The sequence below is a fragment of the Anabas testudineus genome, chromosome 9 (assembly GCF_900324465.2).
Source record: "Anabas testudineus chromosome 9, fAnaTes1.2, whole genome shotgun sequence".
In the NCBI taxonomy this organism is placed as follows: Eukaryota; Metazoa; Chordata; class Actinopteri; order Anabantiformes; family Anabantidae; genus Anabas; species Anabas testudineus.
In genome coordinates, this window is record NC_046618.1 from 12,163,926 (window position 1) to 12,176,371 (window position 12,446).

At 38.8% G+C, this 12,446-nt stretch overlaps 2 protein-coding genes across 3 annotated transcripts; one reads left to right on the forward strand and one right to left on the reverse strand.

The window, feature by feature from the left end:
- Positions 1–324: 324 nt before the first annotated feature.
- Positions 325–6,085, forward strand: svopa (SV2 related protein a). 2 transcript variants are annotated; one of them, XM_026344119.1, is made up of 16 exons: positions 325–459; positions 1,613–1,770; positions 1,875–1,960; positions 2,057–2,155; positions 2,666–2,737; positions 2,865–2,989; positions 3,070–3,133; positions 3,293–3,418; positions 3,509–3,637; positions 3,756–3,829; positions 4,025–4,101; positions 4,299–4,403; positions 4,895–5,006; positions 5,100–5,181; positions 5,266–5,355; positions 5,461–6,085. In XM_026344119.1, exons 1-16 carry the CDS (start codon positions 425–427, stop codon positions 5,671–5,673), a joined length of 1,647 nt encoding a protein of 548 aa, XP_026199904.1. In that variant the 5' UTR covers positions 325–424; the 3' UTR covers positions 5,674–6,085. The 2 variants fall into 2 exon arrangements, with proteins under 2 accessions (XP_026199904.1, XP_026199905.1); XM_026344120.1 differs by having other exon boundaries at positions 363–459; positions 1,636–1,770.
- A 1,155-nt stretch (positions 6,086–7,240) lies between these two features.
- On the reverse strand, positions 7,241–11,596 carry LOC113151215 (D-amino-acid oxidase-like). Its single transcript, XM_026344121.1, is given in 12 exon segments — positions 7,241–7,341; positions 7,678–7,795; positions 7,970–7,983; positions 7,986–8,052; positions 8,140–8,244; positions 8,926–8,980; positions 9,721–9,786; positions 10,196–10,272; positions 10,610–10,724; positions 10,800–10,995; positions 11,269–11,302; positions 11,430–11,596. Coding segments are annotated over 9 exon segments (744 nt in total). The 5' UTR covers positions 10,994–10,995; positions 11,269–11,302; positions 11,430–11,596; the 3' UTR covers positions 7,241–7,341; positions 7,678–7,744.
- Between the last annotated feature and the right edge of the window lie 850 nt (positions 11,597–12,446).

Genomic DNA, 12,446 nt, shown 5'->3' on the forward strand with positions numbered 1-12,446 from the left:
TCAGTTTTTAAAGAACTTTAAATGTGCATGTGTTGGATATGTCCTCCTAGACTACATAACTGGTTGTAAGCTGTAAACCCCGTTCTTTAAGGGAAGAAAGGATGCGACAGAAAATTAATTGCTCGCATGAAATATCAACAAATATCTTACAAACCGGACCGACTGGAGGTTTTAATAAATATAATACTACACCACGATTTCCTGATCAGCCTTAAGCACCTGGTTTTCTACCACTGTTATATTGACCACAGTGATCAGCCGCTATGTGGTCTGGGATCCTCCTGATCCTCCTAACCACCCCCCACCTCGGTGTCTCCTGCTGTGATTCGACATCAGAGCAGGTCGCTCTCCTCGGTGCTGAAGTCGCCGCTCGTCGTGATAATGTAAACGGCGATGAGGCCAAACGGAGCCAATAAACACCAAAATGGACGATGATCTGTTCCAACTGAGACAGCTGCCGTGAGTAGATCACCGTCTGCAAATTAACGCCTTTTGGTTTTACTTGGATCTTGTTCAACCATGACAGCATGTTTGGCCGACCAGTCTCCTTATGACAGCTTCGCATTGTGTTTCTTTGATTAGCTTGCTGGACCACAAATACCCAGATAATCTTAAAACAAACAAACAAACAAACAAAACAACAACAGCCATTTAATAACAACACATAGCTCATTTTATTAGCTAACATGTTCTGAGGTTGAAGGAAACATGCAGGTATCCTAGCATGTCCAGACGCTGTTGTGGTGCCGTTTGTTTACATTGGTGACATTTGCCTCAGAGGATTGTTTTGGTTTTTATTTGTTCTTTAAAAGTAGATTAGCATTGATTTCCAACTTGCAGTTGTGTTTGCTGTTATGACTCAGTACCCAACGTGATATATTTCAACCCTGCTGCACATAGGCTAAAGCTAAAGTCTGGCCCATTCAAGTCTAGCCTGTGCCTCAAGAGACATGCATTTAAATTCCAGAATAAAAAAAAAAAAAAGGAAGAAATAGTTTTTAAACTGTAAATTACAAATGTAGTCTAGTTAGGTGTTGAAAAGAAACAGATCAGGATATACTTTCAAGGTGTTGTTACAGTACTGCTGCGTTCACTCCTATGTATTTATGACTATAAAGTGTTTGAAAATCAAATTCATAGTGGTTTACATGTAATGACATACATTCCTGTACATGTCACAAAGCCATCTGCAGCACTGATACTTTCCATTGCATGTGGGCTCTGTTGTGTAATTACAGTGATTAAGACATCACTGGAACCCTCCACATCCTTCTTTTGTGTTTAATGCTTAAAGAACCAGCCATTATGCACATGTGGGGGAAGATTATACCTTCCGTCTATAGAAATGATGCACATCTCTTCACATTTAGCCTTTAGAAACTTGCCAAGAAGTAAAATACAATGTGCAGGGTTATCAGAGTTGTTGGCCTGACATTGTTCACCCATAGGACGATATTACCACCAATTGACAAAATCACAGCTAGAAAAAGCACAGGTCACCTAGGCAACAGCCTCCAACTCATGCACACTCTGCTTTGCTGTGGCTGTTCTCCTCTGACCAGCCATATTGTACATATGTTAATCCTTGTGGTCTTTCTTTTCGTTTATGTAGTGTTGTCCGCTTTCGTCGGACAGGTGAGAGCACACGCTCTGAGGATGATGGTGAGAACAGAGAACAGGTTGTCAGGATTGCAGAGCAGACTGATCTGGAATCTGTGGCACTTGCAGATGGTGCTCCAGTGCCTCGGGAGTTTGCCAATCCAACTGATGGTACAGTATGGCAGGGCTCCACTCCTTAAGACTTTGCTATTAGGATCATAGAAGTAAAACTTTGCATATGGCCCTCATGTTGTCTACATTTCTAATTTTTTCAGATACATTTATGGTAGAAGATGCAGTCGAGGCCATTGGCTTTGGGACATTTCAGTGGAAACTCTCCATCCTCACTGGTCTGTCCTGGGTGAGAACTCCTATTTAATTAAAAATGACACCATGCAAGGTGTTATTTCCATTAAAATATTAATCTGTTGTGTCTCTGTGTTTGCTGTTTTCTTAGATGGCAGATGCAATGGAGATGATGATCCTCAGCATCTTAGCCCCACAGCTCCACTGTGAGTGGAGACTGCCCAGCCTCGAGGTGGCACTGCTTACATCGGTAATAGCTCTTCAATATACATAAAGTGCACTTGCTTGCAGTTTTAGGCTGCTCTGATAGTTATTGATTAAGTGCTTTTTGGTTTTGAAATAAGTGTTTGTATTGATCAATGAAAACCATGTGGGAAAAAGTAAGGCTTCTATTTACAGTTTTCATTGTCACTAGACAGTGTTTCAATATGATTTGATTTGATTTGAGGGACTATCAAAACCACATTTACTTTTTTGAGTCGAATATAAAACAACATGCTAAGTGGGGAACTGCAATATTGCGCAGAGAAGCCTTGAACAACAAATATTGCTTAATTGTGGCATCAAAGGTGCAACATTAAATGACTGGAAGATATTCAAATGGAAAGTTCATACTCAGCGACTTTTACCAAAGCAACAAAACCAAACATAGCAGTGCTATGAACAGGATGTATATGAATCTGTGTAGTGAATTACAAGTGAAATGCTTGTTCAAACTGCTCCAAAAGGCCCTGTCCAATTCTTTTTTTCACTGATGCAGGCAGTGTTCATTGGAATGATGATTAGCTCCTCTCTCTGGGGAAATATATCCGACAAATATGGCAGAAAAACAGTAAGTTCTAACAACAAATATTTTTGTTTCCTGTAAGACAATATTTATCTTGAGTTTTCAGATGTTTTGCTCTTGCCATGTCAGATCACCCTCATTTATTCAGCTGCTTTTTGTTTTGGTAATATAGGGTCTGAAGATGAGTGTGTTGTGGACTATGTTCTATGGCCTGATGAGTGCATTTGCACCTATTTATGGGTGGATCCTCGTCCTCCGGGCACTGGTGGGCTTTGGCATTGGAGGGGCCCCTCAGTCGTGAGTATCTCATTTATCTTTTTGAAGTCAACACTAATGGTTTGAATTCGGATTAACAATGACGTGTCTTTCTTTTTAAGAGTGACACTATATGCTGAGTTTCTGCCCATGAGGTCCAGAGCAACATGCATTTTGCTGATTGAGGTATAGATGCACCCAGTCATAGTTTCTGAAATACTGTACATGCAACCATAATTGCTCAGCAGAGAAACGCTAAGCATGTTTTTTCTAGCAGAAAGTTATGTGACTTTGATATAATCTCTTTTTGTTTGACAACATATGTTTGTTGCTGTTGCCTTGCAGATATTTTGGGCACTAGGCACAGTGTTTGAGGTGCTCTTAGCAATCCTGGTGATGCCCACTCTGGGCTGGCGCTGGCTGCTTGGCCTTTCTACCATTCCTCTCTTTATCTTTGCCGTCTTATGTTTTGTGAGTATGTTATGAGTTTGTCTCGAATGCATTAGCAGAATAAATCACATTATGATAAGTACATGCCTGTTTTGTCGGGGTTGGGAGCAGTGGCTACCAGAGAGTGCTCGATATGATGTCCTGACGGGGAATCAGGAAAAAGCTCTTGCCACACTGAAGCGTATTGCCACAGAGAACGGAGCACCCATGCCTCTGGGAAAACTAGTTGCTGCCAGACAGGTAGAGTGTGTTTCTGCAGAACACAGGCTCTGAATGTGATGAAGGCACTGTTCATGTATGACCTCTTGTTGTCTCTTGTTGTGTGTATTGAGTTTTTTATGTCACCTCTTTTAATTAGGAGGATCGTGGGAAGATTCAGGACTTATTTTCATCACACTTTCGTTGGACCACAGTTCTGCTGTGGTTTATTTGGTAAATAGAGTGAATGCCACCCACTTATATTCTCAGTCACTACTTACTTATTTTATACTCTCCTATTCTTTAAAATGATATAGGTGCACGGTGCAGACACAAATCTGTGTTTGATTTGAAGATTCTCACTTTATATAAATAATATAATAATAAATAATATAATAAATAACTCTGTTTCATGCTGTTTCTCTACAGGTTTGCAAATGCCTTCTCCTACTATGGGCTGGTTCTTCTGACCACAGAGTTGTTTCAGGAGGGAGGTGCCTGTGGAAGTAAGTCAGACACCAACAGACAGAACCCGCCCCCCCACACGCACACACACACACACACTCAATGACATATATTAAAATATTCAAATATCATATAAAGCGTGCTTCTCAAAGTCAGTCATTGCAGATATTATGATGTCATAAAAAGGCAGCGGAGTAGACTGAACAAGTGCTGTTTGTTGCTTTATACCTCCCTCTAGTGTCAAAAGGCAATAAGATGGAGCCCCGATGCAGCTTGGAGTGTAAATATCTGAACTCTGACGACTACAAAGACCTGTTGTGGACAACACTATCTGAATTTCCAGGTACACATCAAATATATTGTTTATATTTATTAGTCCTTACTTTTGGTAGATGTTTTTTCACTGTACAGTAATTTCTACAGTGGTAGATATTAAATCATGTGTAAATAATGCACTTATGAATTAAATATTTTATGTTTATTTTCTAATTTTGTTGTGCATTTTGCAATAAAACCATAACTATAAAGTGTTAGTATCCTCATTAAATATTACTAAGGAGTAATTATTATTTTTGCATACAAATAACTGCACCAACGATTGGTATGCTTATACACAAGTAAAGGCAACAATAATGCCATATATTATGTGTTTCTTATATCTGTTACTAAATTACTTAGTTTCATTTTAGGGACAGACTAATAAAATGCAAAGATCACAGAGAGAGTGTAGCAATAAAAACATATGTTACCACTTATAATAATAGATTATTTGCAGGGGGAAACATTGGGGAGATGCTCTTTCAAACAGTCACTGATTATGTTTATATTTCACAGGATTGCTGGTGACACTGTGGGCTATTGATCGACTGGGAAGAAGAAAGACCATGGCGTTGTGTTTCCTTGTCTTCTCTCTGTGCATCATTCCACTTTATGGTTGTGTTGGGAGGTCAGGTGTCCCATAGTTACACTTGGTAACCGTTTTATGAACTGTGGACGCCCTGTTTATCCACTTACATTGTCATTGGTTTATCTCTTGCAGAGCATCCATGACAGTGTTAATATTCATTGCCAGAGCCTTTATTGCAGGAGGGTTCCAGGCTGCATATGTGTACACTCCAGAGGTAAGAATGAAGTATTTCAAAAATGCAGTTATTAATACAGTTCAGGGCATGTCAATAGCTGAGTAAAGAGAGTGTTGTCTGCAGGTGTACCCAACAGCGACCAGGGCTTTAGGTCTGGGAACAAGTAGTGGAATGGCCAGAGTTGGTGCCCTCATTACACCTTTTGTTGCACAGGTAACATCAAACAACACGCTTTCACATTTAAATACAGCTCAAAATGAGAAAGTCTTGTGATATTATTTTTCATAACATTGTATGTCCTCCGGCCTCATTGTACAGGTGATGCTGGAGTCCTCTGTATACTTGGCTCTCTCAGTGTACTGCTGCTGCTGCCTTCTAGCTGCCATCGCCTCTTGTGCACTGCCAATTGAGACAACAGGACGAGGCCTGCAGGAGTCCAGCCACCACGAATGGGGCCAGGAGATGATGGGCCGGGCATCCTCCCATAACTCAGGGGGAATCGCTCACTCCAGCTCTGGCTCCCAGGGCTGAGGACATGCCAGCTGGAACGTGACTCAGAGGTGACCATGGTGAACAAAAGAAGGGGAAGAGGCAAGAAAGCTGAATGGCTTTAGATGTCCATCTCCAGTCCCACCCTATGACTCTTCAGTTTAGACACCAGAGTGGCTTCACATTGTTGAAACATGTTAGTGTTCTTGTAGTCTTCAACCACCAATGCTGTCACAATTTTGCCACTATATAAGTGCACATGTGGTGACAAATGACCTACACAAGAGCAAAAGTCAGTGGGCACATCGGAAAATGTAAGAATTGAACTACTTCTAAGTATTTTTAGAAAACTGGAATAAAAGGGGTAAAAGTATTATCAGTTCGCTTCAAACAACTATCTTCTGTTCAAGGAGCCGTAAAATGAGTTATTCAGTTTAGGATTGAGAGACTTCCTCTAAATGTATGAAAAAGCTGCTTTCATTATAATGCTGGACATAGATGAATAGATAAGAAAGATTTATTATCTTTCTCCAATTTCACAACTCATTACAAATTCAGCTTTATAAAAACTGTTGCAGACCATCAGGATAAAGATGGTCTGATGGGGCTTAATACTGTACAGCAAATCACTTTCCCAGATACAATAAGCATCCTTTTTTGAAATCCCCTGTAAAATATGTTCTTTTTTTCATTTTCCTGTCAAATAAGTAAAATGAAGATAATACTCCAGTAATAACAAATATAACACTACATGTCTTCATACTTATAGTATTTGTTCATTTTATTCACAGCAAACTTGCCAAAGCACATTTGTGACATCATATTGAATAGAAATTACATCTGGCTCTGACACTGCACACATTGAACTACACGTGCATTCACAACCATTTAGCAGAATGAGTCATTCAGGCTTTCTGTAAATATTGTATCAATACCTGGTTTAGTCTTTGTTTTTGCTTTTGTTTGTAACAAAGGTGATGTGGAGACAGACTTTTGACAGAACCATTGTGGTTCTACAAGTAACACATTGAGCAAACGTTTTGTTTTAAAAAGAAAAGTGGGATTAGCTAGCACAGGTCCAACAAGCTGCTCTTATCCTGCCAGTGTTTGAGATATAGTGCTGCATTAAGTGTCTGTGTGCACCGATTCTCGTCAATGCACTGGATGTAAATGTGTATGATTATACAGTAAATAATCTTTCAAAAAGAAAAATGAAGTCTTGTTATTATTTCTCAAAATCTATCAATCTATAATATAGTTCATCTGCTTCTTCTACATAGACTGAAAACATTTTAAACATGAATTAATAATGGATGAGAACATTGACAGAAGAGTTTCTCCTCTTTCATGTTGCATACAAGTTTTGAGAAAGGACTGCATCAATCACTGCTCCCAGAATCAAATTTACAAGCGAGCTTTTGGACCTTTTCCTTTTTGTTCCACGATCTGACTGAAAAGCCTCGCTGCCTCCTCCGCGCAGCCTTGGTGGATGGTGAGTCCAAAACCTCCATGGCCATAGTTGTGAATCACCTTAAAGACAGCCATAAAAGTTTAGATGTCAACTGAGCAAAATTCATATTTAACAACTGCTTATAGCTGTTTAAGGTTTACCTCTACTGTAGTTGCACCGCATTGTATGGTCTCCCTCTCCAGTCGAACTTTGCTGCGTACAGGTCTGAGTCCAGACCAGGTCTCTACTATTCTGGCATGCTATGGTTAGACAACAATAAAATATAATCATTCCCAAATTTCAACCTTGAAAATTAGTTAAAATATGAATTAAAATGTTGTACTAAGTTCTAATTGCCTTGCACAGTACAATATTGTAATTAATTAGCTTAAAATCAGTAAATATTCTCTCTGTCAGAGCCAACTTGTTTATTGCACCTAAAATGTTTGAAGTCTGAATTAAAGAATAAATATTCTAAATTTACCAAGTGCAAATTGTTAATTATTAAGCACTAGAGACGACACATTGTAAATAATAAATAAATAATGAATCACATTTTTTGGCTTCATCCACAAAGCATTTTGATATGTTCTCACCTTGAGACTAGGCTCCAGCTGACAGGCCTCTTCCCAGATTTTCTTATGGTCAGTAGAGTTGCACTGTTCATTCCAGTTTCCCAACTGAAAAATCCCACCGACTGTCACAAGACGACTCCTGCAGACACAGATGTTCTGTTTGCTCATGAAGACAGAAGTTACTTCCTGTCTGCACTGCAGTTTAGACCCAGGTCAACACAGAAAATGTGATGTACAGTGCATCCTATAGCCTATTTATAAATTACACTATCTGAACTACAAGACAAATGGCTGTGTGATCCTGCAATTCTACCCTGGAATGATGTAAGGCGTATTGTATGTTCCTTTTGTAAAATCGTGGGTAGCAATCCAATGTTTCAACCATGGAGCATCCACCTGGAAGGCAAAGTAATAACACAGTAAACAGTTTTAACTAACTTTATAGTTAGTAAAATATATTTACATATAGCTACTCATTCTTACCTTCACTATCTGACCCCGGCCTGGTTTCAGGTCTGGGTCAGGTTGTAGTTCTCCTGATCTTACCCCAGTGCAGTTTATGATCACGTCTGCCCCAGTTTCTGCCAGCTAAAAACAAGAAAGCACGATAAGAGATAACAAATATGACATAAGATAAGATCTTTGAGTCTTTCTGTTTGTAGGAATGAAATTACAGGTTTAATACTTAACTGACATTTACAAACAACATTTGTAAAATATACAGTGGCCAGACAAAGTATGTGAACCATTTGGAAGTTCATGGTTATCTGTATTAACTTTTCATAAAATGTGATCAGCTCTTCATCTAAGTGAAGAGTATTAACAAATATGATATGACAAATACTCGCAGTGATTGAGGGGGAGATAAATTCGCAAGTATATAAAAAATTCTTTAGGATAATGTGAGAATGTCTGTACTTCAGCTGAAACTCTGTAGAAGCTGGGTGATGCTACAGGACAATGACCCAAAACACACAACAGAATGGCTTCAGAGAAACAAAATCCACCTTTTGGAGTGGCCAAGTCAGAGACCAGACCTAAACCCAGAGATGCTAAGGAACACCTTGAAGAGAGCCACACACAATCCGTAGAAAGAATATGACAGAGCTAAAGTAGTTCTGCAGGAAGAATGGCCTAAAATTCCTCCTGAACAATGTGCAGGTCTGATCCACAGCTACAGGAAGTGCCTGGTTGAGGTTTTTGCATTAATTTGCCAAAATATATGTTGTACAATATATGCAACTATAATGCTGAAAGGCCTTCACTTACCTCTTTGAATGATTCTACTTTTCTGTGATAAAATTTCACACCCCTTTTTTGCAACCTGGACATAAGAGAGAAAAACATAAAAGTATTATGCGCACTAGAAAACAACACTTAAAGGTAGCATCTTTGATTAAAAAAAAAAAAAAATTAAGGATATGATGATATTTGGTAGGTGGATGTATAATCTGCACCTGAGCCTGTGTCCAAACTTATTATCTATTACTACACAGTGTAGGGAGTTCTGTGTGGAGGAAGTTACATAAAATCAGACATGACTCTGATAGTTGCTTTTATCCAGCAGCTGCCTAACTTTGTCTTTTTTCCCATGTGTGCTCAGTGCACTCATTGTACACTACTACAATTTTAGACAGGCAGACTAGCTAAACCAAGAGGTCACTGAAATAACCTGAAACTGACAAGTAATAATAATAAAAAAGTAATAAAAATTGTAGTTTCATTAGTTTGTTTTTTAATATGATTCTGTTGAGCCACAACTCAAAAGCTTTGTCTGATTTTCATGAGTTATTTTGTAGAAAAATTTTATTTATTATTACTTTTGTCAGTTTCAAGTTATTTCAGCGACCTTTGTGGGTTTTTCTTTCTTTAATGGAAGGGTACCAACAATTCTGTCCACGCCTGTATGTGACAATCATTTGTGTGTTTCTTTTATTTATTTTTTATTAGATTATAAGTAATGTTGTAAAATGGTGCTAGAAGAGAATGAACGGTGTGTTCTGTCGCTCCAGAACAAAAAAGATGTTCATAAAACAGGGGAAGTAACTTAAGTTAATCACTCACCAATCCATCAGCCAAGGTAAGTATGTTTTACCTTCCACCATGAGAGCAGTGTTGAACCACCCATAACTAGACATATTTGAAGAGACAGATGAGTTAGAGAGACCCACAGAGTTATTCATCAAATATGGTTTAGTATAATAAAAACAGGCATTTATGTTGTGAATGCTCATTAATGTGCAAAAAGTGAGTTGAAAAAATCCATGTGTAAATAATTAAGTCAGTTCCGTATGGCTGCCTGTCTCTATGTGTCAGACCTGTGACTGACTGATGATCTGTCCAGACTCTTCCCCACCTCTAACTCAAAATGACAGCTGGGACTGAATAGGTGGTAACAAAATAAGTGATACAATAGATGGATATAGTACATTTATAGTAAGGGACAAAGGTTTTGCATGACAGGGAAACAGCTAATTATCTAACTAGTTCTGCTTTAAACGAGAGTCTTGTTTTAATGGCAGCTTCAGTGAGAACTTACTTGTATCCAGGAAACAGCTGCAGCTCTCGCTCTGTGAGCTGTCTGAATCCCAGGACTGTATTTTTAAATGAGGGATCCTGTAATTAAAAACAAGTGTCTAACTATGAAACTGCATCAATTATTTGTTGTCTGTGTTAGTTTGTATTCAGGATACAGGCTCCCAATTAACCCCTGAGTCTGAGTCTAACCCAAACCCAAGTGAGGCCCCTACAGTATGTTGATGGTTCCCAGCCATTGCAGGCACCCATTCTTTGTGCAGCTGAATACTGATGGCCTTTGTATATGGTAGGTGACTTATTTGTGGTTATTTTGTAACTGTACATTTTTGCATACAGTAAGACCTTTGTCATCATATCATGGGTCAAACGTTAACTTTGGGTAAAATGAATTTTACAAGAACAAAGTACTACTCACTGGGGCTGGTTCAGTGCACAGGTTGTAGCCAGACTGAAGGAATATCCCCATTTTAATGGACTCTGGTGAACTGAGGAAGCTCAGCAAGTAGTCAAACGTCTCTTTGTTCCATTTTCTGAAGTAGAAGATATTTGTAGTATTCAAGTGATTTTGGATTTTGTAGCTAAAGAAGAGAATACGGTGCACTTACGTCTCCTGGCTGTTGCCCTTATCATACAAGTAGGGCTGCCAGAAGCCAGCAGCTCCATCGCTAGTGGTCAGTGGAGTGAAACGGTCTGCATACACCTCAATGGTCAGTGGACTGACAATTGAATGATAGTGCTCATAGATGCTCTGAGCAGTCGACAGACCAATGACTCCAGCTCCAATCACTGCCACCCGCATGTCTGAATGAACATGAGATACAACACAGTTACACCAGAGACTCACTCACCCATAACATGACAATCTGGGTCACTCTTACTATATTCTATATAATAACATTCCTTTAAAATGTTTTATCATTTATTAGATACACTGAGAGTCATAATCAATCAATAACATATAAAGGTTTGAAAAGTACTGAAACTAGTGACCTCAGTAAAAACAAAGTTCATCTCTTCAAACCTGCTGGATCATTATTTCAGATAGATTGCAGGGATAGAGAACTGTGTGTTTACCTGTTGTTGTCTGGCCAGTTTAAGAGAGTTGTACCTTATGTAGAAGCGAATAGAAAATCGGATAATTGAACATTTTAGTTTAGCGAACGAGCATTTAAAACAGATCAGAGTCGTATACTGAGCATATAATCCACTCAGAAGTGAATCTAAACAGAGTTTACCTTCAGAAAGTTTCGCTGTCACCTCTGCAGGAACTGAACTGAACTGACTGGTGGTCCAGGTGTCACATGGACCGGGGGCGGAGCCAGGACCCGGTCCGCCTGCAGAATCTGCTCCAAGTACCGCAATGAAACCAAGATGAGTCCGTGTCTCAGCTTCAACTTAGACTTTAACATCACAGCTGCTACTGCTTCATGTCGAGCTACGTAAAACAAATTCACGAAATGAAGTCATTCAAGTTGAAGCATATGTGTCAAACTCACGGCCCGCGGGCCACATCCGGCCCGGCGTGTAATTATATCCGGGATCATTTTTATATATTATTGATATTAATGGTCCGGTGATATGAAGCGCTGGTAACACAATAAACTACAGATCCCATAATGCAGCGCTTCAGCTGCCTTGCCGAACGTGTTAATCACCTTCAGCTCCAAACCAAAAAAAACAGATGCCAGGCATCCAGTTCTGACAAAATGACTGAAGAGCAAAGACAACTTAATGATTTGATTTATTATTATTATTGCGGAAAAGCACAAATTGTATTTATATTTCCAGGATTTGTTATGCAGCATGTTCAGCGTGTATAAATTTGCAAAATATTATAATAATATTATAAATAATATTAAAGTTATTTAAGGTTTGAATTGATTTATTCCGGAATAGTATTCCTGTCTGTTTTTATTCATATCTGTGTTCAATAAAGTTACATTTGAAAAGTTTTTAAGTTTTAAAAGTTAAGTTTTAGTGCGTTCAATAAATGTTCATCCTATTCAGCCTGCAACGTAAAAGGTGTTTTGGATTTTGTCCCCCTGTGCAATTGAGTTTTACACCCCTGCTCTAAAGTTTGAGTACTACTGGGCATCTGTCCGACTTAGTTACAGATCTTCAGATTTTTAAACACTATTGACGTTGTTAATTACATAAGTAACTTTTCAAGAAATAATTTGATTGCTGATTTTAACCCCTTTATGGTCAGTTCATAATAACACACTGTACTGACTATATTTTGGGAATCTGCA

What these genes read in the sequence shown, in the direction of transcription:
- svopa (XM_026344119.1), top strand. Translation starts at nt 425, where the DNA reads ATGGACGATGATCTGTTCCAACTGAGACAGCTGCC. An exon ending in ACAAATATGGCAGAAAAACA is followed by an intron (nt 2,738 to 2,864) that starts GTAAGTTCTAAC and finishes TTGGTAATATAG; the next exon opens with GGTCTGAAGATGAGTGTGTT. An exon ending in CTTTATGGTTGTGTTGGGAG is followed by an intron (nt 5,007 to 5,099) that starts GTCAGGTGTCCC and finishes TATCTCTTGCAG; the next exon opens with AGCATCCATGACAGTGTTAA.